Raw genomic sequence first — 25,418 nt, forward strand, 5'->3', positions numbered from 1 at the left:
CTTTCTGATGTACCAAATAGTAAGGAAAACACCTGCGAGAACCGCTATACCGGACAACACTGCAGCTGTGATTGCTCCTAAGAAGAATTGAGAAGAAATGCTATTCAACCAATTTGGGGTCGACGATACGATAATACTTGCTCAGTATCAGGATTCTCAAAAAGGACAAAACATTTTCAACTTTACAAAAAATGTTTCGACATATCATCTTCAGTTGCAGTTAGTTAATATACAGTCTGAATTTGAATTTGAACAAACCATCGTTCAGAATACGTAAGGTTGCTTTTTTGCGTTACAAAAACACGTCAAAGAATTCCGTTTGAGAGTACATTTAACAATTTGAATTAACGGTGGTTTGTTCAAATTCAAATTCAAACTGTAGAACTTAATTACTGCTACTGAAGAAGACAACGGAATGTCGAAACACGTTTTGCAAACTTGAAAATGTTGTCTCTTTTTTGATAATATTTGTTGCGCTGCTAATTTTGCAACTGTTAGCTCAGACTTTTTTGGAGGGAGGGGGTTAAGGACTTTTGGTCAATCACCTCTGAATGGGGGCTTGTTTTCGAGTTGATACAGAATAATTATTTCTTACCCGTTGCATCTTTGTAAATCTCTTTGGGCGGTGGAGGCGTTACACCTGGAAGAGAAAGATGCCAGGTTTTATTGTAAAACAATAAGGACCACAGCAATCCAATTAATAATAAAATCATACAAGTTGCAATTTTTTTTATCAACACACAACGATGAAAAAAGGAAATGTACTTTGGATAACTTAAGTTTGAAAAAATATTAATAGGTGGAAAAGTTTTAATCGCGGGATAATGGAAACCGCAAAATAGCAAACAAAAAGAAGTGCTCAAACAGTTTTCAACAGGTGCTATAATATGGAAACATCTCCTTCGAGATTTTTATCAGTATGCCTATTTTTTACCAAAGAATTAGTCTTCCGTTCTTTATAAATGTTCAGAAAAATAAAACATTAATGCTATCGAACTGTAGAAGACTTACGTGGATTCAAATTAATTTACTTCAGACTCATTTCCACCATGTATGTCTTTGTGTGTTGAATGATCATAAGGGATAAGGAACTTTATTTAAGGTGGCTTACTACAGTTATCCGAAGAAGAGGATAAAGATTTTGAAATCTGTGAAATTAAAGCAACGGAATGTCTCTTCTGAGGTGTTAGTCACTCACTACAATTAATGTCAAATTTAATTTTACCCAACAAATAACTGCAAATCAGGGGAAGATGCTAAATATAGTGACCGAGCTCCTGGAGGGGGGACTGGAGACCGGACATTTAAAGGCCATTTTCTCGAAAACTACAATTGTAGCTGTACGACTCCACCTTATAACTTAGTCAGACATTTGATTCTTGCATAGGCAAAGTTGGATATCGACATTATTCTATGTTGTACGCTGTATACTGTTGTATTGTAAAACCTGTGCCCCGTATCGAGCGTGTTATTAATTAGTTAAATTCTAAACTTGAAAACGTTTCGCCTTCCCGGCCTCTTCAGTTCTTAATATTGTTTAGGTTTCTGGATTTGTACTTGTATTTGCATAAGATCTACATGGTCTCCCATGGGAGGCAGAACGTTAATTGCAGGTGTTTGAATGTCAATTAATCCTTTTCAATTCTTGCGTGCGGTAAATACATGGTATTCCATTCTTCTTTCGCGTTCATACTCTTTCTTTCTGTTATTTGTCTCATCATTGAGTCTCGGTGAAAAGTTCTCACGACGTTCATTGTGAATTGCTGGATATGGCCATTGTGCTCTTTTAGACAATGACTCTGCAAAGGCGAGTTCTGTTCTTTCTCGTGTAATAACTTCATGTGTTCTTTTCCTCTCGTGTAGGCGTTGCGGGCTGTTTCTCCACAGTATTTGCTGTTACAATTGTTGCACTTTATTTCATACACAATGTTGTTCCTCGAGCAATCACCTTTCCCGCTTGATGTGCATACGAAACAGTCTTCACGTCTACAGTTTCTCTTTTTCATGGGGTTGGATCTTTGTAAAAGGGACGTGATCGAAATTCCATTCTTCTCAACCACCTTTATCTAAGTGTCGATTTATTGATCACTTGCTGTATCGTTTTCTTTAGCTCTCCATTGGGTGTGGCAGGGATGAACAGTACTGAGTCGTAGTTTCCTTTCCCAGACCACTCTTGTGCCTTTGATCTTTTCTTTCTTTCCCTTTCTCTCCTCTTCCATTCTCTTGGTCGGTGAAGGGGTCTCTCTCCGTTCCTATCTTTCTCTAATAGGGTGTGGTATGCTGACAGGGCTGACTTGACGACTTGATGTCTGAAGGCTTTATCATATCTTGAATACTGCATCTTCGGTGTGGTGTTTGACGCATCCTCAGTTATTCTTTGCCACGGTAGGCTTGGGCTACATTTCAGGAATACTCTTAGTAGTTCTTGGGTCATGACGGCGCGTTTAATTGACCACGGAAGTGCAGAGTTGGCGGGTACAACTGATTTCGATGAGACCTCCTTCGCGAAGAACTCGTGCATGATCAGATGTCTTTGGTTGCTCATATCCTCTTCTAACCACACCTTCAGGTCTAGGATAGGCATCTTGCCGTCTTTGTGGTTTGAGGGAACGTCTATTTCCAGCTAGATCGACGGATGCATATCATTGGCGATTTGTTGCAGTGTTTCCATTGTGTGTTTGTCTTTCGGTTCTGTGCGGTTGTTATCATGATTCTGCATGGTTACAATACGTCCGTCGTTGTATGTGGTGCCTGCACTTAGGGATTTCACAACAATGTTAATGTCGTCTACGTGTCGTTTGTACATAAACATTTCTATTTGTAGTTGTTCAAGTCTCTTGAGAAAGGTCTTGTCCCACCATTTCATGAAGATTTGGGCTAGTACGCCAGTTAATTTCATTCCAATTGGTCCTCCTTTTGCTTGTTTATAGATCTTGTTGTCAAACGTGTAAATGTGGTTTTTCATGACAAATAAGAGGGCCACTTTGATGGCTTCTGTGAGTAATGTCAAGCATTCTGATGCTGAGGGTGTTGATGCTGAGGGTGACCCTGATGATGCTGTTGTGTTGATGCTGAGGTTGACCCCCGACAATAACCGGAAGTGGACGCAAAGAGAAACAAGAGAAACGTTTTGCACCGTGGAATCCAACGAGCAGAACACCCTCAGCATCAGAATGCTTGGCATTACTCACAGAAGCCATCAAAGTGGCCCTCCTATTTGTCATGAAAAACCACATTTACACGTTTGACAACAAGATCTATAAACAAGCAAAAGGAGGACCAAATGGAATGAAATTAACTGGCGTACTAGCCCAAATCTTCATAAAATGGTGGGACAAGACCTTTCTCAAGAGACTTGAACAACTAAACATAGAAATGTTTATGTACAAACGGTAAGTAGACGACATTAACATTGTTGTGAAATCCCTAAGTGCAGGCACCACATACAACGACGGACGTATTGTAACCATGCAGAATCATGATAACAACCGCACAGAACCGAAAGACAAACACACAATGGAAACACTGCAACAAATCGCCAATGATATTCATCCGTCGATCTAGCTGGAAATAGACGTTCCCTCAAACCACAAAGACGGCAAGATGCCTATCCTAGACCTGAAGGTGTGGTTAGAAGAGGATATGAGCAACCAAAGACATCTGATCATGCACGAGTTCTACGCGAAGGAGGTCTCATCGAAATCAGTTGTACCCGCCAACTCTGCACTTCCGTGGTCAATTAAACGCGCCGTCATGACCCAAGAACCATTAAGAGTATTCCTGAATTGTAGCCCAAGCCTACCGTGGCAAAGAATAACTGAGGATGCGTCAAACACCACACCGAAGATGCAGTATTCAGGATATGATAAAGCCTTCAGACATCAAGTCGTCAAGTCAGCCCTGTCAGCATACCACACCCTATTAGAGAAAGATAGGAATGGAGAGAGACCCCTTCACCGACCAAGAGAATGGAAGAGGAGAGAAAGGGAAAGAAAGAAAAGATCAAAGGCACAAGAGTGGTATGGGAAAGGAAACTACGATTCAGTACTGTTCATCCCTGCCACACCCAATGGAGAGCTAAAGAAAACGATACAGCAAGAGATCAATAAATCGACACTTAGATAAAGGTGGTTGAGAAGAATGGAATTTCGATCACGTCCCTTCTACAAAGATCCAACCCCATGAAAAAGAGAAACTGTAGACGTGAAGACTGTTCCGTATGCACATCAATAGGGAAAGGTGATTGCTCGAGGAACAACATTGTGTATGAAATAAAGTGCAACAATTGTAACAGCAAATACTGTGGAGAAACAGCCCGCAACGCCTACACGAGAGGAAAAGAACACATGAAGTTATTACACGAGAAAGAACAGAACTCGCCTTTACGGAGTCATTGTCTAAAAGAGCACAATGGCCATATCCAGCAATTCACAATGAACGTCGTGAGAACTTTTCACCGAGACTCAATGATGAGACAAATAACAGAAAGAAAGAGTATGAACGTGAAAGAAGAATGGAATACCGTGTATTTACCGCACGCAAGAATTGAAAAGGATTAATTGACATTCAAACACCTGCAATTAACGTTCTGCCTCCCATGGGAGACCATGTAGATCTTATGCAAATACAAGTACAAATCCAGAAACCTAAACAATATTAAGAACTGAAGAGGCCGGGAAGGCGAAACGTTTTCAAGTTTAGAATTTAACTAATTAATAACACGCTCGATACGTGGCAAGGGTTTTACAATACAACAGTATACAGCGTACAACATAGAATAATGTCGGCTCCACCTTAAAATTTCAGGATTTCCTTAACGAAATAAACGAAATAAATAGTTAAATATGTCAGACAGGTTTCTTGCAAATGGCAAAAAAGTTGATTTTGTCTATTTTAGTGATATCTGAAAAACTGTCTGACAGATCTGTTTAAAAAAAATGTTGAAGGTCTTTTCTTCATATTGTTTACAGATTCCCAAAACTTTAACCATGGTTGTACGGCTAGGTTTTGAGAAAAAAAGACCTTTCAAATGTTTAGTTTCCAGGCCCCCGTGATTTGCATTTATTTGTTAGGTAAAATAACATTGTACAGCAATTCAACTGTCAATTGCAGTGACTAACACTTCAGGAGAGACATCCGGTTGCTTTAATTTCACAGATTTCAAAATCTTGATCTTTTTCTTCGGAAGACTGTACTAAACCACCTTAAGTGTCAGTGTATTTAGCGCAGACGCACTAATCATAATTGGGTGCACCGTACAGAAATCACATAAAATCATAGGTTAGTTTTCGAGGAGTGGGGAAAGCCGGAGTACCCGGAGAAAAACCTCTCGGAGCAGAGTAGAGACCCACGAGTGACGAAAAGCCTGGGAATCGAACCCAGGTCACATTGGTGCGAGGCGAGTGCTCTCACCAGTTCCCCAGCCCTGCTCCTAAGCTCCTCAATTTCACGATCACTAGTTAAAGAACTTCGGTTTACTGAAAATTGTTTCTCAAGACAAAATATTACTCGGAACTAGCCCAGAATAAAGAGTTCAAATGCTTCTTTTCCCAAACTGTAAAAAATGTTCAAATTTTGCGCCAAAATCGAAAAAATGTTCAAATTGCCCAACACAATCGGGACAGGCCTATGAAATCATGGAGCAATTGCAAACTACAAAAATTGAATGTGTTGTGCCCACAACTAATGTTGCTGTGTTAAGACAAGCTTTAACATAATCATTACTACTATGGAATGCAAGAACGGAGAAATCCCGACTAGCAGCTCGAAAGATTTCTTCACTTTTTCGCGAAGAGAGAGTCATACATTCTTATAATCAAAAGATTTTATCGGTGTCAGGCATGCGACAGGGACACACATGCTGTGTCATCTGCCACCATGCCGAGCAAACTCGCTCTTTATCAAAATGCCAATCTGCCGCTGGAAACCGTACTTCAGCGGTTCGTTGCCCGTATGAACGGAAGGAAAACATTAATTAGCTAAGATAAAAGCCTACTTTACCTGCGGGAGTTTTCACATAATATGGCGCACTCGTTGCGCCATCACCCTTTGCAGTGAACGCAAGTATTTGAAAACTGTAGTTCGAGTGGGCTGTTAATCCTTCGATTTTCTGAAAGGTTGTCCCTGCGGAAACAGTACTTTTCCCACGTGTTGTGCCGTTTACGTCACCGTAGAGCACTTTATAGCCAAGCACGTTCCCATTGGTGTGTTCCGGGGGCACTGGGTTCCATTCGAGCAGTACCGCAGATCCTATCGTAATTGCTGATATGTCTAATGGAGGGTGGTCTGGAACTTCGGAAAGGATAGGCGTGCAGTAAGTATTTGCGTACGCTTGAATAATACAAAAACCATGCTCACATCACTTAAACGAGAAACAGCTTTGTAATACAAAAGTTCACTACAGTCCCCTGTCCGACGGGGTTAGTATCTGGATGGGTGACCTAAAAAATATACTACCCTTGAAACAGAAGCATAGGACCAAAAATTCTATTTTAACGAACTAAGCAAGGCACAGATTTTTTTTGCTTGCTTTATGCAAAACAAAATATTGATGCAAAAGTAAATAAATATTGATACACAGTTTTTGGGAAGAACAGAAGGAAGTTTTCAGGACGGTCGATCGAGAATAAAATATTTTGCCATGACCAACAAAATTTACGACATGAAAACAACATTAATTTTGAACCGCGAATATAAAAAGTTACCATCAGCGAAAAACATTTTGGAAGATTTTTGCTACGTTCAATTTTTTTTATTGTACTGTTGCTGCACAAGTAAATCGCCGTGATCAAGTTATCGCGGCGTGTTTACTCGCGAAACAGTGACGCAAGATATCGGGTTTTTGTTTTTGTTAATTTTGTTTTTCTTTCAAGTGTTATAAAGTTTGACAAGAAATGAGCGAATTCAACACAAAGATCACAATCGCCTAACTCTTTGAGGTTGACCAGTGTTTCTGCAAAGTCAAAAATTTACTCTCCAGAACGAGGTTATTTATCACCAGGTACTTCCATCGTTTTAGAAATAGCAGCAACTTTATTATTCACCAGCGTCACAATTTTCTGCTGATTTTGGGGCTCATTTTGTTGAAACTCAAGCACGCTTCCGACAGACCTTTTTATTTTCGTGACTTATGCACGCGCTGCTTACAGTGCACTACCACATAAATCCTCGCGTATCACATTTCAACTCACGTATGCCACTTTTGTTAAGATCGAAAATTACACAACATGATAAATTCAGAAAGGCTGGAAATCTCACAAAAACCTTTTCCAGCGAATAATTTATTGAAACAAACAACATATTTGCTATTAGAGGCAAAAACAAGACACACAATCCGTGTCAGAAAGCATATGCAATTAAATCAATTTCTGACAGTTCACATCAAACCCTTTTCGAAAGAACATTGACCGTAAATAATGAAGCACAAAAGAGACAACAAGCTTTCATTCAAATAATTCTTCACTGTCACATGTCCAATTTTTTCACCTTTGCAGAGTTGAGTACAAAATAAATGTAAATTGCCAGACAACTTAGATGCAACTTCAGTAAACAGTGTGATGCATTCAAAGCGTTCGCTTCCTTCAATGTTTGTTAAATACATAAAAAAGTTACCATTTGATTTCAGTGTTGTATACAATACCAAGTTAGTAAAATACTAGAAACAAAGCTCACTTGATATCCAACGGCGAAAAATGAAAATGTTGTCGAAAACCATTACTCGTCGCTCTAAAGAATCCAGATATTTATTTTTCACCGCCTGTCTTGTTCATCCAATTGACTTTCCATTCTTGAGCTCCATGAGGGTATATTTTTGTAAAGATCCACTAAAACGCCATTCGCGTTACAATGATTTTCTACGCCATTGAAGGTTAACAAGAATTAGTCAAATTTCCAATTGTTACCAGAAGACTGTGCAGGGTTGAGTACAGATAAATACAAATAGCCAGACAACAGAGATCACAGATCCACTTAATTAAGGTGTTCGATTTCTTCTCTGTCTTTGTTGAACCCATAAGTTATCAGAGAATTTTCCATTTGGTTTCAGTGTTGTACATAACATCACACTTGGCAAAATATTAGATTGTAGATATTTATTTTTCATCTCCTGTCTTGTTTATCCAATTGACTTTTCATTCTTGAGCTTCATAAGGGTATACTTTGTTTAAAGATGCACTAAAACGCCATTCGCTTTACAATGACTTTCGACGCCTTTGAAAGTTAATTGAATGTTTTCCTGTGTGCACGAGAGAAATCTATGCATTACCCCAACCCTCTCAAACCTAACAAAATACGCACAGAAGACTCTATGCACAAATACACCACTTAGCAGGGAAGTGACAGGCTTTTGGGCTGAAAACAATAGCTCGCCAGCTCTAAACGCGCCATTTTCAAATGAAACTACGACTAATAATTTTCAAACTGAATAACGTAAAGGTTCCTCGTGACCAATTTTCGAAATTAAAACGGATTCTTTTCAAGGACATACTCATCTGCTATTTCCTGTGCGTGAAAGTCTAGCAGGTATGTTAGTTTTCCCAAAATTGGTCTCCAAAATTACTGTCTATACGAAAATTTGCAAAATTCAAGTGGAAAAACGTAAAACTACTACTTTCTCAATTTCATTCTTTTTTAGTGCAAATTGTAGACTAATCCTTGACTTTCAAGAAGCCGTGCGTGAAACTTGAAATTATCATTTCTGAGACTCGGGAAAAAGAATTTTGTGAACCCTAGTTGCCTAGTTTCGGCCCATTCTTCTCTTATTTTTGGCTCTTCAGAGCGCGATCGCATTCGAATTTGCCGCTTCAGTGATTATGAATTATGCATGATGCCCAGGCATTCTGCGCGATGATAAAAAACAGAGAAATATTACTCATTTTCCGACTGGGATTGCCATACTGGCAATCCAGTAATAAAAAGAAAATTACACGTTAGCTCGAAGATATGAATTTTATGTTCTCGTGACAAGAACAATATCTTACGAGTAACCACAGCGATAGATATTGTTCTGGCCACTCAAACATAAAAATTATATCTTCTCTCCACTGTGTAATATCCTCTCTAAATAGGTTGGCATCTTACACGTCAATGAGTAGCGGTCAGGCTCTCTGAGAAAAAGGACAGGTAATAGTTCGTTTTCAAAGTAGCAAAGTGCACATAGTTACCATCTTCGTCTGTTTGAGCAGTTACATCTTTTACTGGCCCCTCTCCACGCTGAGTCAGGCCGCGAACTTTGACCATATACTTGTGGTACTTCTTAAGCCTGGTGAATGTGACGTTTCTCGACCTTGTGAAATTTTTCATCTCACCTCTCCCTCCTTTCTCTTCTGCAGATTTTATTTCAACTATGTACCCCAGTATTCTTCCATTACGTTCGCCAAAAGGAATTGGGCTCCACTCTGCATATAAACTAGTTGAGCTTTGATTCCACGCCTTCAAACTTTCAGGTGGAGCACCGGGGACTATAAAAGACAAGAGTAGATGATGTTGATAACCAGCTTATTGTATGTATTCAGTGCCTCGACTGCCGATGGATGGAATCGCAGATCATGAAGGATGACTTGAGGTGATTCCCTGGTTTTGCATTGCGCAAACCTACTGCGCATAATTTCTTGCGTCATTGACATGCGCATCAGCTCGTGCACGTCGGCGGATTTTCATTCGCGGGCTAAATCCGTCAAGGAATGGCTATTTTCTCCTGAACGGATGCGGTGACCCCATTTGGTATTTTATATCTTTTTCCGAGAACGGTGGCTTTGTGGAGTAGTAAAAAAATCAGCAAAAATCCATGACCAGTTTTTTTGGCAATTTCGTAAAATTGTACGGAAGGAGCCATTACGGCTCGAACAGCCCTCACTCAAGTTAACTTATCCTTTTTGGAGTGTTAAGTACTCACAAAGGCATTCAAATACATTATTAAGGTACGTACGTGAATTATCCTTAGAATTACACCAGGCTCTGCGTGATATTATTGATTACATGTATAAAATCGAGCTATATTTATCCAACATTGGGGATGCGCGCGGCAATTCTCAAAGTGGCTTAAATAGCCGTGTTCGTCAGCCTCGTAACATGGAAACGGGCACGTTGACTTCCTATTTTATTAATTTTTTTTCATCTCCTTGACATGTTACAACGTGCGACGTTTCATGGAAATCTATGACAAGTTCTTTTTCTAGGGAATCACCATAAGTAAACCTAATCTTTACTTAATTTCCACCATTGATGATGATCTGCGGTTACGGAATGTTTTAAATAGCAAGGAACTGTAACAATAAATGACCCCCCTTAACATTTGCGCAGCAGCCTGAAAAAAAGCAGGCTTGCTCTGTGCAACTGTGTGGACTGAAACGCTTCTAAAATTGATGTTAAAATCAGTGACTCCAATAGAGATCAACCAATTTAACGTTGTTTGTCAATCAGATAGGCACCGTCATTTGTTTCAATTGATAAACCATAGAATACGCTAAAGATTACGCGGTCAGTCAGTCAGTCAGTGAGTCAGTCCCCCAGACAACCAGTCAGCTAGGGTGCGTTTTTTTTTGGTAAAATCCGAAAACGGATTCTTGAATCAAAAAACGGATTTTGCGTTTTTTGGGCAAAATCCAAAAAGGGATCATGAATCCAAAGTATCCACACTCGAGGAGGATACTTCGGATTAAATCTAAATCCGGATTTTTTCATTCATCTCTTCAGCGTTTTTTTGGGAAAGGATTTGAAAAAAGTACTTTTGACAAGCGGTTTTCCATGCAAAAATTATACACAACAGCTACCCTACGTGACAGTTTAGCCCAAATGTTTTTCTCGCGCCATGTTTACCGTGCGATCGAAGACATGAATAAGTCGAAAATAGCTAGGTTTCCTGCAAATTTCATACCAGAAATTACCCTAAAAGTTTTTTGACAGCAATTGTGAGCACCTTTCCTACAGCTTAAAAAAACATTTTTTCCGTCATTTCTTTTTATCGATCGCTAAGGTATTTTTTTTCTGGTGGCATTTTCATTGAAGAATTTCTCTAAAACAAACTTTTAAGTTTTAAAAATGCTATTTTTTCTTGTTTCCTCTGGGTTTTTTTCTTTGCGTTGTCATGGAAAATAATCCTTTTTCGGATTTTGCGTTTTTTTTGACGCTGAAGAATCCATTGATCCAAGATCATAAATCCGTTTCTGGACTTTCCAAAAAAAAAAAAGCACCCCTAGTCAGCCTAGTTAGTCAGTTTAAGTCCGTGGCTCGGTCATTTAGCTATAGTGCATCAGCAAGTCATCATCAATCAACCATTCATCATACCGTCTTCGTCAGTTGAAATGACGAGTTCTTCACTCCACGAACCGTTTCCAAAGTTGTTATATGCCCTTAGACAGCAGCTATAATTCGTGTATTTTTCAAGCCCTCTGAACACACAGCTATGATTCTCGCTTGACAAATCCATGACTTGTCCTTCTGAGCAGTTGACTAGATTGCAAGCTACGTGAAACCCAAGGAGTATTCCATTAACTGACGACTTTGGAACATCTTCCCAGTTAAGCTGAATGCTTGTTGAGCTCAAGTTGTGACCGCGAAAGTCAGAAGGTGGACATGATGGGGCTGATGAAATGAGAAGATCGACGAAAGTTGAATAAATTAATAAATAAAACAATAGCTTCATTCGTATTAAAAGAGATTTCTTTAAGCATAAAACTGTACAAACGAACGATACAAAAAAGATAAAATCCGACGTTTCGGAGTAGTCATTACTCCATTATTAAGGAAAAATTATATCAGATGATGCAAATTACAGTATTTAAAGCGATTTTTGGCGCGAAGAATTAACAAATGTACGAAGATTATAAAAATACTTTCGCACGAATGGAGTGTAATTGGATGTTGAGATTTGGCTTTAAAGCTCTTATGAAAAGCGTTTCGTGCACTAAACAGCACCAATTGTAAATCAGCAGTGCGTTGTTTATAGTTTTCAATGTGACCTGTCTGATGCGGGTTATTTACATTACGCAGGCGGATATTTCCATAATCGTGTAGTTACAGGTTAAGGAGGGTCTGAATGTCACACCCTCGTTGAGGCACTCAGCGAGTGAGTGAATTGTCGGGATTTCAACTGCACAAGTTCACTAACAATGAACGAGAAATTTCAATACCGCACGAGGCGCTACCGAGTGCGGTATTGAAAATTTCGAGTTCATTGTTAGTGTTGTAAGCCTCATTTTACTATAACAGACAAATCAATCCAATTTACGAAAGTCCTGTGAAAAGGAATGGTGACTGGTATGATAAAACTGGACCTTCCCTTGGTACGTGTTGAGCGAATGCTGCTTTCCTTTTTCAGTTATTCTAACAAAGTCTTCACTAACAGGTCCCATATGCCTTACTTCTAAGAAGACTTTTATATCTCCTACCCATTCTCTTAGCTTCCGGTTAACTTAAATATGAAACCTCTTTGTACCGTGTCATCAATATATGTTTGCTTATGACGGGATTGGAGATACACATGTTGATTGGCTAATTTGTAAAAAATCTTTGCCAGAGGGGTCATTCTTAAAATAAAAATGGAAACTTTATTAAAACTTCACCTAAAAAGATTTCAAAAATTTAACAATCTATGTACAACTAAAATTAAGAAAATATATATGTAATATGTATATACAGTTAATTATCTGATCTTTCCAGTTGCTTCAGAGGTTATTGCTTCAGTAACATCAACATTAAACTCCTGCCTGGGTGCTCTTGAACCTCTTATGCATAGCAGAGCTGATCTTAGTAGGTTGAAGGAGAGTTTGGCTCTGAGCCAGCCAATCACAGTGCTGTAGCTCATGTGTTTGTTCACAGAGACTTTGTGTGCGAGCTCAGCTAAGAAGCGCTCAGCTTCCCTTCCACTTTCGCCATAGGGTGTAAACACGAGGGGGCTGAAGGGGCCGTGCTCAACCTCAATGATACGCTGATTGTAGTGCCTCTTTTAAAATTTATTCTTAAAATAAATGGTGCGAGGAAACGAATTTAGAGGAGGAAAATGTGACCTGTAACTTTAAAGTCATAATCATGAGTTTCTAAAGGTACTAACCTTCTTTGGCGCATCTAGCCACGCCACAGTACTCCCATTGCACGGTCTCATTCGTGGTGAAACACCAGGGCCCATGCAAGCCGAACCCCCCTGGATTACGGCACAAATTGGTGCAATTTGTGATTTCTTTATAAATCGATCCCGTGATGTTGTGTTCCCGAGGAGTTGTGGCATTCCATGACTGACATTTGTATCCGGAAACTGTTGTGCTTTTGTTCCCATGGTAACCACGCCCATTTCCATAGAAACATTCTAACAAAGAATCAATCACCAATTACAATTAGTAATACAATTTTTTGTTACGGTCATGTAAACGCGTTTACGGGAAGATTTCGTTTCGTAAGTTGGAAATATTTATGGTTTGGTGTAAGGTTTTGCAGTAGACTAGAATACAATTGAAATCAGACATACCTTTACTCTCTAGGATGTTTAGTTGTTCTAAATAAGACATAAAAATAAAAGCCATCAAATAATAATTGTGGTGGTAAGTGAAAAAAAATGCTTTTTACATTCTCAACAGCATCTTGTGATAGTTGGTGCGCAAAGTTAATAGAGAAAGAAAATTTTGACTCTCATTGTAACGAAATCTCTAAATCAAAGGAAAACAATGTTCCCGCGGAGGGTTGTCCACAAAAGCCTGTCTGTGGCTTGGGCAAAGATCACTGAATGAAGTCTGTCTGGTCTCCATTTTAGGAGAGAACAACTAGTATTCTGAAGTAATCGAGCTTATTGCACATTGCATTGATTGGCTTAGAAGAGAATACCTAGTAAGACAAGCTGTCCTCATTATAAATGGTCGTAGAAAACAATTCCTCAACGAGATAAGCGAAGTGCATCTTTCGAGTCATTGCCTACTGGCGAAACGCGTTGAGGTAAATCAAGTTTGCCAAAGCGAAAGCAAGAAATACGCTTGTGGAGTAGAGCAGTTTTTCATCTTCTCCACTCTACTCCTTCTGGATTATGTAAAAAGAAAAAGAAAGACCTTTGGAACGTGCTAACCTTGTATCACATCAGGATAGTAACAGTTGCTTGTTTGATTCCGAAATGGTAGTGTTGCACAGTTTATGATATCCCAGTAGTAAGGCCATGCGAGCACTAGATTTTCTCTATTAAAAGTTTTCGCCACTTTAAGTTCTTGATCACACACGTTTAAGAACTTTTCCTCGCATGCTTCTCTGCAAACTGGCTGAGGCGAGGAAGAAATGTAACATCGTGGAAAGTAGTTATGACAATATATATCATCGACCGCTGCAAGACAGCTTTCGCGCACGTCAATTTGCCGGGAAATTTTTAAATAAACTTTCAGCAAGTCATAACGCCGCATTTTTTTTTCGTTGTTCCATAAATCTTCCTTTGTTTTTCCAAACACTGGTGAGTTACCAAGGATGTGCTCACAGTAACCGTCAGGAAATAGCACGTCATATGCTTCACAAACATTCCCATTCGCCCTGCCAGTGGCCAGCCATCTGAAAAAAGAAAAAAACCGTTTATTGAAAATAAAAATAACTAGCTGATGAACTCTTTAGATCAAATTAGGTTAGAACAAGCTACTCATTTATAAGCAAAGCTCTCTCAACCATCATCCCTAATAATCTGTTAGTCGAAAATCGGAGCAGAGAATGGAAGAAACATCGCGAACTCGGGAATCCAAACGGGGTCAAGTTGGCGGAAGGGGGACGCTCTCACTATCACTATACCTGCCAACTTATAGGGAACCGATCTTGCAAACACCAGATCATGGTAAAAGACCGATGAAGTTCGAAAGAGTTCGGACGAGTTCCAAAGCCTGTTCGTGCAGTTCCGTCCAGCCTGGCTCTACAATCGCTGAATCATCTCAACCTCGTTCCCAGGACTTTTCCGGCCCCACTTCAAAGCGAAGGAAAGGTCCCAGGAACGAGGTTGAGATCGTGGCGCCATTGTTTGGAGCTTAGTACCCACTTTCTTGTAAAACTCCTATCGTGTGGCCACCGTCTTATTTTAAGAAGGGAGACTGGGTTAAGCTTAAATGAAGAAAAACCGACTGTCATGCTGGGCATGTTATTCAGATCCGCATGAGGCATTTATTGGCCAGCATGAGAAAACGAATGAATGCTGGCAAAAGAAGCAAGGGAACCCAGCTAAGAAGGCGGTACGACAACATCACTACTGAAATGGTGAGATGATTTAAACTGAGCTATCCAAGACAGTAATCTCTGGAGAGAGCTAAGTTATGTGGGTGCACATTCTGCTATAAGGGGAGATAGTGTTCTATATTATGATGAGAAAAAGGATAACAATGGGTAAAACGTATCCGCTGGACAAAAGAAAACCGTACGCAAGAAGACGTGAAACTACGGTTTTCGATTCCTATTATTGACATTCACACCTTCGGAGTGACAGTCAGCAATTATTGGTGTGCCATCCTTCAGTGTTCCTCTGAAAGTAGATTTTTCATACAGTCTAAAATAGCCATTTTTATATAAATTCAAATCACTGCCCCAACTGGATTTCAGGTTGCTTCTGTGGGTAAAGGATCACAGTTTACGTCATCAAACTATCCCTCCGTTAATTCTGTGCACTTGCATAATTAACAATAATTAACAACATCATTGTTGCACAGCCGCATGAAGAGATCTGACATTTTCTGTATAGCCCAAACAGACCAACTAAGATATCCATCATGTTTCCATCATGGTTTCACCTAAACCCTTTCACAGGTCAACTGGTTCAAACGTCTACAGTTCCACACTCCAACATGTCCACACGCCCACATATACACAGGGAGACACATTCACGTCTCACACAGGTCCTAACATCCAAATCTCCTCAGGTCCACATGCCTACATATCTACAACATGTACTGTCCATACATCTGTAGGTCCACATGTCACATGTGCATATGTGTACATGCCAACGAATAGGTACCCCTGTCTACAGGCCCACACATCCTCATCTCCTCAGGTCCACATGCCCACATGTACACACTCCTTCCGGTCCTCGGATTCACATGCCCACACCTCGTCAGGTCCACATACCGGTACCCACATGTCCACACTTCCTCAGGTCCACATGCCTTCATGTCCACACTTCCAAAGGTCCACATGCCCACATGTACACACTCCTTCCGGTCCTCGGATTCACGTGCCCACACCTCGTCAGGTCCACATACCGGTACCCACATGTCCACACTTCCTCAGGTCCACATGCCTTCATGTCCACACTTCCAAAGGTCCACATGCCCACAAGTCCACTGTTCCAAAGGTCCACTTTTCCACATGTCCACAGTTCCAAAGGTTCACAGGTCCATAGCATATTTGGTCCACACATCCGTATGTCCACAGGTCCACAGGTCTACAAATCTACAATCTACATGTGCACATCCAGAGGTACACATGTCCCTTGTGCATGAGTCAATATGCGCACACGTGTCCACATATCCACAGTTCCTTTGATCGTGAGCAAAGTACGGGGAAGTAATGTTGCTGTTGAGCAAACACATTTTCCATCTAATTGAAGAAAGAAAGTTACAACTATATACAGAAAATGCAAGGAGTGACAAGCCGCACAGTCCCTTTCGGTGTGAGACATATTTCGAAAACTCTTACATGTATATTTTGGCACTAACGAGCAGATCCTTTAAGGATTTCCCTTTCTTAGATAAAAGGATAGGTGGTTGCTTGAATATCTGGCGAAGGAACAGTTGATTTTGTATTAGGTGCCATTTTTTGAGTAAGGCTTCTTTTAAGTTAGATATTGATGGTTGATATTGTGTTGCAAAAGGCAATATTTCTTTCATTTTTTGTTGTTCTGTTTGAGCGCTGTAGCCCTTCCTGTAAATTATATTCCTGATAGGATTTTCTCTATTAGATTGCGTGGGTAGCCTCTGTCCAGCAAGTGTTTCTTGAAATTTGAAATGTCCTCTTTGAAAGTAATCTCTGAGGAATTTTTTGTTAAGCATTAGCCCTTCACGAATCCATTTTTAACACTTGGTGGAAGACACGAGGTAAAATGTGTGTACTGGGAGGTTTGAGTTGGGATAAAATGTGTCTTGATTTCAAGGATCGACTTTTCCTTGAATCTGTTGCCTTTGTATATAACCGTATCTAGGAACACAGTCTCAGTGTCAGAGATATCGGCCCTGAATTCTATAATTGAGTGATGTGAATTTGCTTGATCCATGAAAGTCTCAATGCCGGGCTCACTTAGGTCCCAAAGGAAAAAGATGTCGTCAATGTAGTGTTTCCAAACTGTAGGTTTAAAGGCTGTTTTGCTTAGGATTTCGGTCTCAATCTTTGCCATGAATATGTTAGCAAAGGAAACAGCTATTTTCGTTCCTATAGCCGTCCCGTGAATGTGAAGAGAATGCTTTCCATTGAATCGGAAAGAATTTTCTTTGAGAATTAGCTTAAGCATTTCTCGAAGTTAGTGTGTCGGTACGGGAGGGCTGTCTTTGTAAAAATTGTCGCGTCAATACCCTCGTTTTGTGGTATATTTGTGTAGAGGCCTGTGACATCCATCGATACAAGGAATGCGCAGTTTTTGACCTTTGTGCTTTCAATAAAGTTTATAAATCATTTGTGTCTTTAAGGTATGACTTTTGTGACTTAGAGTTGAAGCAATGTGTCAACCGTGAAAGATGAAATTCTCTCTGTTGGCCTATCACAACCGGAGATGATTGGTCTCCCTGTAAGAGTTGGTTTGTGAATTTTTGTTTGAGTGTAGAACTCTGGTATTCTTGGCGAGCAGGTTGTTTGGGAAAGCCATCTTTTGGTCATGTCGTCAATGTGGTTTTCACGGTGCAGTTTTGTGGTTTGGTTTGATACCTTATAAAGAAATGCAAGGGGTAACACACCACATTGATTCCCTTCCTGTGTGAACACATGTATAGAACTTTTATAGCTTTGCTCTAACGAGCAGATCCTTAAAGGATTCTCCCTTTTTGTATGAAATGATAGATGGTTTAAATTTGGCGAAGCAGGGGTTGATTTTGTATTAACTGTCATTTTCTGAGAAAAGCTTCTTCTGGGTTTGACACTGACGGCTGGTGTTGTGCCACACTAAAATACGTTCTTTTGTTTTGGTATTTCCTTTAAGCACTGAGTGCTTCTGATAGTAGTTTTTCTACCTAATTGCGTGGTTACCCTCTGTTCTACAATGTCTTTTAAATTTTAAAATATTTTTCTCAAAAGTGTCTTTGAGGAGTTTGTTGTAAGGATTCGTAGGGGTTGACTTTTGACGAATCCGTTTTTAACGCTTGGCGGGTGACAAGAGGTGAAACTAATGTGTATATTGGAAGGTTCCCGTTTTAAAATGTGTTTTTACATCAAGGATTAATTGATCCTTGGATCTTGTGCCTTTGTATACTATTATGTCAGTCTACTCTTTTTCTACACGGTACTTTCCAAATATGGCCGCGCGAAGTCAGCCATCACCAAAAAAATGGTTTAGGGGGAAAGAAATGCATCATTTTAAAGCTACGAAAATAAGCTTTCCAAAAACATGTAACTTCTTTACATAGGACAACAACATTTTATAAAAAAGAAAGTTGAAAGAAAAAACTTAACAATAAAAACATTAAAGTGGTCTAAAATCAGTTTTCCACACAAATTTGGCCATTTTAACGTCAATTACGAGTTTTTTAATGACCAACAAAAATGTTCCTCATTTTATCAGCTTTCTTGGACCAAAATTTGAGAAATAACTGATGAGGCACAAATATTTTTGGATTTTTAGGAGTAATCGGATTAGCGATCAATACGTAATATGATAATGCAATAAAAGTGTCAAATTTGCGACTCGTTGCTAACGGCAACGGAAGCGATCGCATTAGAAATAATTGACCTCTGTTGGGGAAACTGGGGCCATATTTCCCCCATATCTCCCCAGCAAAAACTCGCCAAATTTCACAGCGATCGGAGAAAATGGCGGCATTCAACAAATCCTACCAAAAATGATACCCCATCGTATCCGTTTGAGGGCCCCCTGGAGAAATAGAGCTAGAAACACAGTTTCAGTGTCAGATATTTCTGCATTTAATCGTAGGGTGATCATCGGTAAATTTGCTTGTTCGAATGAAGTCTCTATGTCCGGTTTACTTACGTCCCACAGGAAAAATACATCGTCAATGTAGCGTTTTCCAAACTGTAGGTTTTGAGACGGCTTAGCTTAGAACTTCTGTTTCAGTTTTAGCCAAGAAAATATTGGCAAAAGAAACTGTTGTCTTGGTTCCCATAAGTTATGGTTCTCATTAACAACCTCCTGTATATAGTTGTAACTTTCTTTCTTCACTGATTTGAAGAATGTGTTGCGAGAAAGGAAAGGGCAATAACTAATAATCGCAACAGCAACTTACTTTCCCGTACTCTGCTCACGATCTAAAGAACTGCGGATATGTTGACATGTGTGCGCATATAGACGAGTTCACGTTCTTGAGTGCATCATGGGTAATCAGGGCAAGATGGAGAGAAGTTCAAAGGTTTGTAAGGAAGTTCAAAACGATGAAAAGTTTTCAGGATATGCAATTTTGGGTTTTTTATTTTCCAAAACAGAAGATGTAAGATCTTAGCGTGTTTTTCTTTATTGTTGTTCTGTTTGTGTCAAATTAGTTTGTTCCTCCGGCTCATTAGCTTTTTCGTAGCCTGCTCGTTAGCGTGTCTTGTTTCCCTTTTTTGTTTAAAGTTTTCGCACGTTCGTTTCTTTTGCTTGCCATTTACACCTCCAGTTTTCTCGTTTTGCATAATTTAGTTTCTTCGTATATAAACCTATGTTTTTTGCCATTTTGGTCCTTCTTTGCTCGGTAATCGAAGTCGCGCTACGCGCAGTTAGCTATTTGGCGGTCTTTAGTTCGCTTCAAGCAGTTTTAGTTATCCTTGGTATAAGTTTATGGTCGTAACAATGTAAGTATCATCGTTTTCGGTTAGTTCATTATATCGTCTTTTATCGTTTTCCTGTTGCTTTACGTGACTAATTGTATTTGCTGTAACGTTTTATTTTTCAGTTTCAACCCGCGTTACTTGTATTACCTGAGGAAATAAATATATAAGTTTGTCATGGATTACGTGGTGTTCGAAAGACTCGACTAGATAGTTTTCGTGCTTTTGGCAGTTACAGAAGATATATGCTCAAAGCTGCGGCAGAATAAATTTAGCTGTAAATTTGGAGAGAATGGCTATTGTAGTAAGTAAGCTCTATTCTTGACATCCATGCTCCTGTTAAAAAAAAACTGTTACTCTGCGTCCTGCTGCACCTTGGTATTCCATGGAAATTAACAACTCGAAAAAACATCGCAGGAGATCGGAACGGCGATGGCGAAGGACCAAACCTCCAGTGGATCGCCAGTTGTTTATTGATGTCATTGATCAATGCCGTACTGTCAACAACTTAATTTGTTCGTCAAAGAAATCTTATTACACTTCACTAATCAATGATAACCAATGGGATTATAAATTTTTCTTTAAGACAATTGACAATCTGTTGCATAGAAAGTGTTTTATACCATATCCGCCCTGTAACTCGCCTTCGGAACTCGCAAATAAGTTTGTTGATTTCTTTTCCGATAAGATAACTAAAATACGGGTGGACCTAGATGCTGCAGCTCCTATCCACTCACTTCAAGATGTCAACCGGGTCTCTCCATATACGTTTGATGAGTTTAATACGGTAACCGTTGATGAAGTCCACAAATGTGTAGTGAAATTATCTTCCAAATCGAGCGGTCTTGACCCTCTTAATGGCTACGCCACAAGAAACGCTCTGGACACACTGCTACCATTTATCTCCATAATTATTAATACTTCGCTGCAATCTGGCCAAGTGCCCTCTCCTTAAGAAGCCTTCCTTGGATCATACGTCCTGTTTCTAATCTTACTTTTATCAGCAAAGCAATTGAGAAGTCTGTTGCTAACCAACTGATTTCCTACATTAACAATAATAATCTGTGCGACACATTTCAGTTTGCCTATAAACCGTATCACAGCACAGAACCGGCTCTTATTCGTGTGCATAACGACATCCTCACAGCCATTGATAACCGTAGAACAGTTATTTTATTACTTCCGGACCTCTCCGCATCTTTCGATACGGTTGATCACCATATTCTTCTTTCTCGTCTTCAAGAGCGCTTTGGAGTCACTGGCAAGCCGTTATTACGGTTTCAATCTTTTCTGTTCAGTCGCATGCACCTTTTGTCTGTTGATGATGGGGCTTCCTTGAAACATGCTCTTCATTGTGGTGTTCCACAAGGTTCAGTTTTGGGACCCATTTTGTACCTTCTTTATACTTCTCCGCTTTCCGATATTGTTAAGAAATTCAACTTGAGTTACCATTTTTATGCCATGTGATGGTTCTCAACTTTAATTGTCCTTTCAGCCAACTATACCTGGGGATAGGGCTTTAGCTGTGTCTAACATTGAGCGTTGTGTACGAGATTGATCACTGGATGCTGGTTAACCGTCTTAAACTGACCAAGGATAAGACTGAACTACTGGTGGTCTCTGCTTAACATCTACCTAGATCAGTCCTTCAAGAAATCTCTGTTGTCAATGAGAGACCATCCGCTCTGTACAGAAAGCTAGAAATATTGGTGTCATTTTTGACAATCACTTTCATTTCAACGATCATGTTGCAAGTATTTGCAAATCATCCTTTTATCATCTCCGTAACAACACACAGCTATATAAGAAAGTACCTGTCAACCACTATATCTTCAAAATTGGATCATTGCAATTCTTTACTCTATGGCCTTCCGAATTACCAAATAAAAAAGTTACAGCACTTCCAGAACGCTGCTGCTCGTCTCATTACTCTTTCGAGAAAACATGAACTCATTACGCCTATTTTGTTAAATCTTCACTGGCTTCAGATTCATTCTCGTATCATGTTTAAAATTTTACTCATCACGTAAAAGGCTCTTAACAATCTGGCATCTTCGTACATTCGTGATCTACTTATACCTTACATTCCATGTCGTCAGCTAGGTTCATCATCAAAGAATCTTCTTTGTATTCCGCGTTTTAATTTGAGATCATACGGTGCAAGATATTTCTCTGTAGCAGCCCCCACACTCTGGAATACTCTGCCGTTTGACATTAAGAACAACTCCTCAGTGTCCATTTGTTAAAAACAAACTAATAACTTTTCTTAAAAAAAATATTTTTATAACTTTCGCCATTTTTGTTTTAGTCTTATATATTGTAATGCTCTTGTTAATAGCTTTTGAACTTTAAGGATGGCGCTATATAATATTTTATTATCATTATCATTATCATTATCATTATCATTATTATTATTATTATTTATTAACAAGAGTTTGTGTCATACATTTCCTATAATTCCAAAGGCACAAAATTACAGAGAATGTATGGAGATAAAAAAAGCAATATTTAGGAATTCTAAAGAACGGATACCAAATCTAGTTCATCTCAGTTGTGAACATGAACTGAATTGTCTGGTTTATGAAGGCGAAAGCCTATAGAGTAGAGTCATGTACAGTATATTTTGCTTTGAATTTTTTATACAAACCTTTGAATTTCCCGCCATGTTGCCCTGATTTCCCATGATGCAATCAAGAGCGTGAACTCGTCTATTGACTGATGCAAAAGTGACGTGTGGGCTTGTGGAGATGTGGATGTGTGTACCTGTGGACATACGGATGTGTGCAAAAATACATGCTCTGGAACTGTGGACCTTTGGAAGTGTGGACATGTGGACATGTGGACCTTTGAAGTTGTGGACAATGGGACACTCATGTGGAGCTTTGGGCATGTGGACCTGAGAAGATGTGACATGTGGACCTTTGGAAGTGTAGACATGTGGGTTTGTGGACCTGAGGAAGTGTGGACATTTGGATCTTTGGAAGTGTGGACATGTGGGTTTGTGGACCTGAGGAAGTGTAGACATGTGGGAATGAGGGTCTGAGGAAGTGTGGACATGCAGGCATATGGACCTGAGGAGATGGGGATGTGTGGGCCTGTGGACAGGGGTAACTATTCGTTGGCATGCGTACATGTGACGTGTGGCCCAGCGGACCTACAGATATGTGGACAATACATGCTGTTGACATGTGGGCATGTGAACCTGAGGAAAATTGAATATTAGACCTGCGTGAGATGTGGATGTGTCGGACTGTGGACATCTGGGCATGTGGGCGTGTGGACATGTTGGAGTGTGGAACTGCAGATGTTTCAACCAGTTGACCTGTGGAAGGATTCAGGTGAAACCATGATGGAAGCATGATGGATATCTTAGTTGCTCTGTTTGGGCTATACAGAAAATATCAGGTCGCTTTACTATGCGGCTGTGAAACAATGATGTCGTTAATTATTGTTAATTATGCAAGTGCACAGAATTAACGTAGGGATAATTTGATGACGTAAACTGTGATCCTTTACCTACAGAAGCAACAGGATTTCAGTTTTGTGGTCAAGACGAAAGTGAACGGTTTGGATGCATTCCCTGAATTTTTGCCAGAGTTGCTCTTGCCCGCCCCGGATGTGCGGCGTAAACCATTTGAACTAACTCATCAAGTCAGAGCCTGACTCTACTTATTGCGATTTTCATAATTCTGCGGAATGTCATCTTCAAGCGACAAGAGCCGTTTTGAGAGCTGACCCGAAACCACAGAGGCCGAAACCAATTGAAGCATGGTACTTTCGACGCCGATGGAGAGCGATGAAATTTTGCGGAAGAACCCCTAAAAAGTATCATAATGGTATTCTGCAATTCATTTTCCGGAGTCCGGAGTCAGGCGAAGTCTTTCTTCCGAGCTATGTTCGGAAATTTGGTTGATGGAAGCCAAAACGCGGTTTGAAGGTGAGATTCGGCAGAATTACGAAAATCGCAGGAATAACCCCAATTTTGTTGTAGTTTTTTAATTTGTTTTTCCAAACATGTGGTTCGTGATCCATTTGCGTATACCCAAAATTGCCGTTGTAAAGGTGTATATGGAACCAGTTTGCTAAAATGGTCGGATCTCAAAAGGGCCAACGGCCAATGAGGGTTTCCTCGCCGGAATAAAATGCCAAAAGGAATGGAAAATTTCGAGGCGGGTCTAAGACACAGGTCACATTCCACAGGTCACTCGTTGCAGGTCATTGTTTTACCTTAAAACCCTAATTAGGACTAGGGTTAGCCAAACTGAGGGCTAGGATTACTTTCCAAAAGTTAAAACAATGACGTGCAACAAGAGATTATAAATCTCTTGCCTGCAACGAGTAACCTGTGGAATGTGACCTGTGTTTTAGACCAACCAAAAATTTCGGGTAATTTCTATTTCTTGCGAAGTTAAAAATTTTCAAATTGAGCGCGATAAGAACTTACTGATTGATCGATTTTTGGTTTGATTATATCTGATTCTTCTTTCAGAGTTGGTGCTGATATAGCTCCAACCACATTTAAGTGTGGTCTGTATTCACATTGAATTAATTACTTTTTAACTACTGAATTTACTACTTAAATTCACATTTAAATACGCTTCGTGTAAAGATGAAACGGCAGTACCATCAAATGTGATGCCAATCTGAAACAATTCTTTCAAAGAGAGCTTGCACAGTGAAAGATACATTTCAGTATCACGGGAGAGGTCAAAGGAGCAGTTTTTAGCCCAACGTATTTTAAAAATAGGCCTTCACTACGCCTATAGCGTCCAACAGTCTGATGGAGTCGGGCCTGATTGGACCGTTGGTTGACATTCGAGAGGTGTGAGGTTACGATAAGGAGAGGAGGCGCGGTCTTGTGCTTCGGTTGCGCTGGGTTTTAATTTGGATTATTATTACCATTATCGTTATCGTTATCGTTATTATTATTATAATGATCATTATTGTTGTTTATATTACTATTATCAATATTATTATTATCTTCTTTATCATCATCATCATCATCATCATCATTATTATTACAGGAGCCCATCACCCGGAGCGTGCAACTTAACTATTCTTGTGCAACGGCGTTTTCACAAGTAAGGTTATTTTTAGATTGAATTTCCCGCTAATGAGACTCCCACAGGAGCCCGATGACCAATTACAAGAAATTAAGCTGATGTCATAGGGTCACCGAACCGTAACTGACTTTGTTTTTTGACCTAATTCGCGGGAAGGGCTTGTCTAAAAATAAACCTACTTGTGAAAACGCCGTTTCACAGACGCTGTATGGAAGTTGCACGCTCCAGGATGGGCTCCTACAGGAGCTCATTAAGAGCAGCCTCTATCTCCCATACTTGGCCTCGGAGTCAACCCTTTCCCGAGTAGATTTATTTATAGAACACTGCCCTTGGGAGATTCAGCACGCTCACTGTTGTAAAAGCCAATCAAAACAGAGCTATCACAGCGTCAAGGGAATTATGATACTTTTCGCGGGAAAAACCTGTTCCTAAAAATAAATTTACTCGGGAAAGGGT

At 39.8% G+C, this 25,418-nt stretch overlaps 1 protein-coding gene across 3 annotated transcripts in view; it reads right to left on the reverse strand.

Annotated features, from left to right (window-relative positions):
• The window catches only part of LOC137997972 (uncharacterized), a 52,966-nt gene that overhangs the window by 15,599 nt on the left and 11,949 nt on the right, over positions 1–25,418 (reverse strand). For 2 of the 3 annotated variants that reach the window (XM_068844337.1, XM_068844354.1), the window contains 8 exons: positions 14,048–14,514; positions 13,460–13,486; positions 13,049–13,300; positions 11,284–11,580; positions 9,162–9,458; positions 6,001–6,291; positions 596–640; positions 1–77 (listed from right to left, as the gene is read on the reverse strand). The exon at positions 1–77 is cut by the window's left edge and continues 40 nt beyond it. In XM_068844337.1, the coding sequence (XP_068700438.1) occupies positions 1–77; positions 596–640; positions 6,001–6,291; positions 9,162–9,458; positions 11,284–11,580; positions 13,049–13,300; positions 13,460–13,486; positions 14,048–14,514 (1,753 nt within the window). The remainder of the gene's footprint in view (positions 78–595; positions 641–6,000; positions 6,292–9,161; positions 9,459–11,283; positions 11,581–13,048; positions 13,301–13,459; positions 13,487–14,047; positions 14,515–25,418) is intronic. The other variant, XM_068844345.1, reaches the window with a different exon arrangement.

The sequence above is a fragment of the Montipora foliosa genome, chromosome 1 (genome assembly GCF_036669935.1).
Source record: "Montipora foliosa isolate CH-2021 chromosome 1, ASM3666993v2, whole genome shotgun sequence".
NCBI classification, from domain to species: domain Eukaryota; kingdom Metazoa; phylum Cnidaria; class Anthozoa; order Scleractinia; family Acroporidae; genus Montipora; species Montipora foliosa.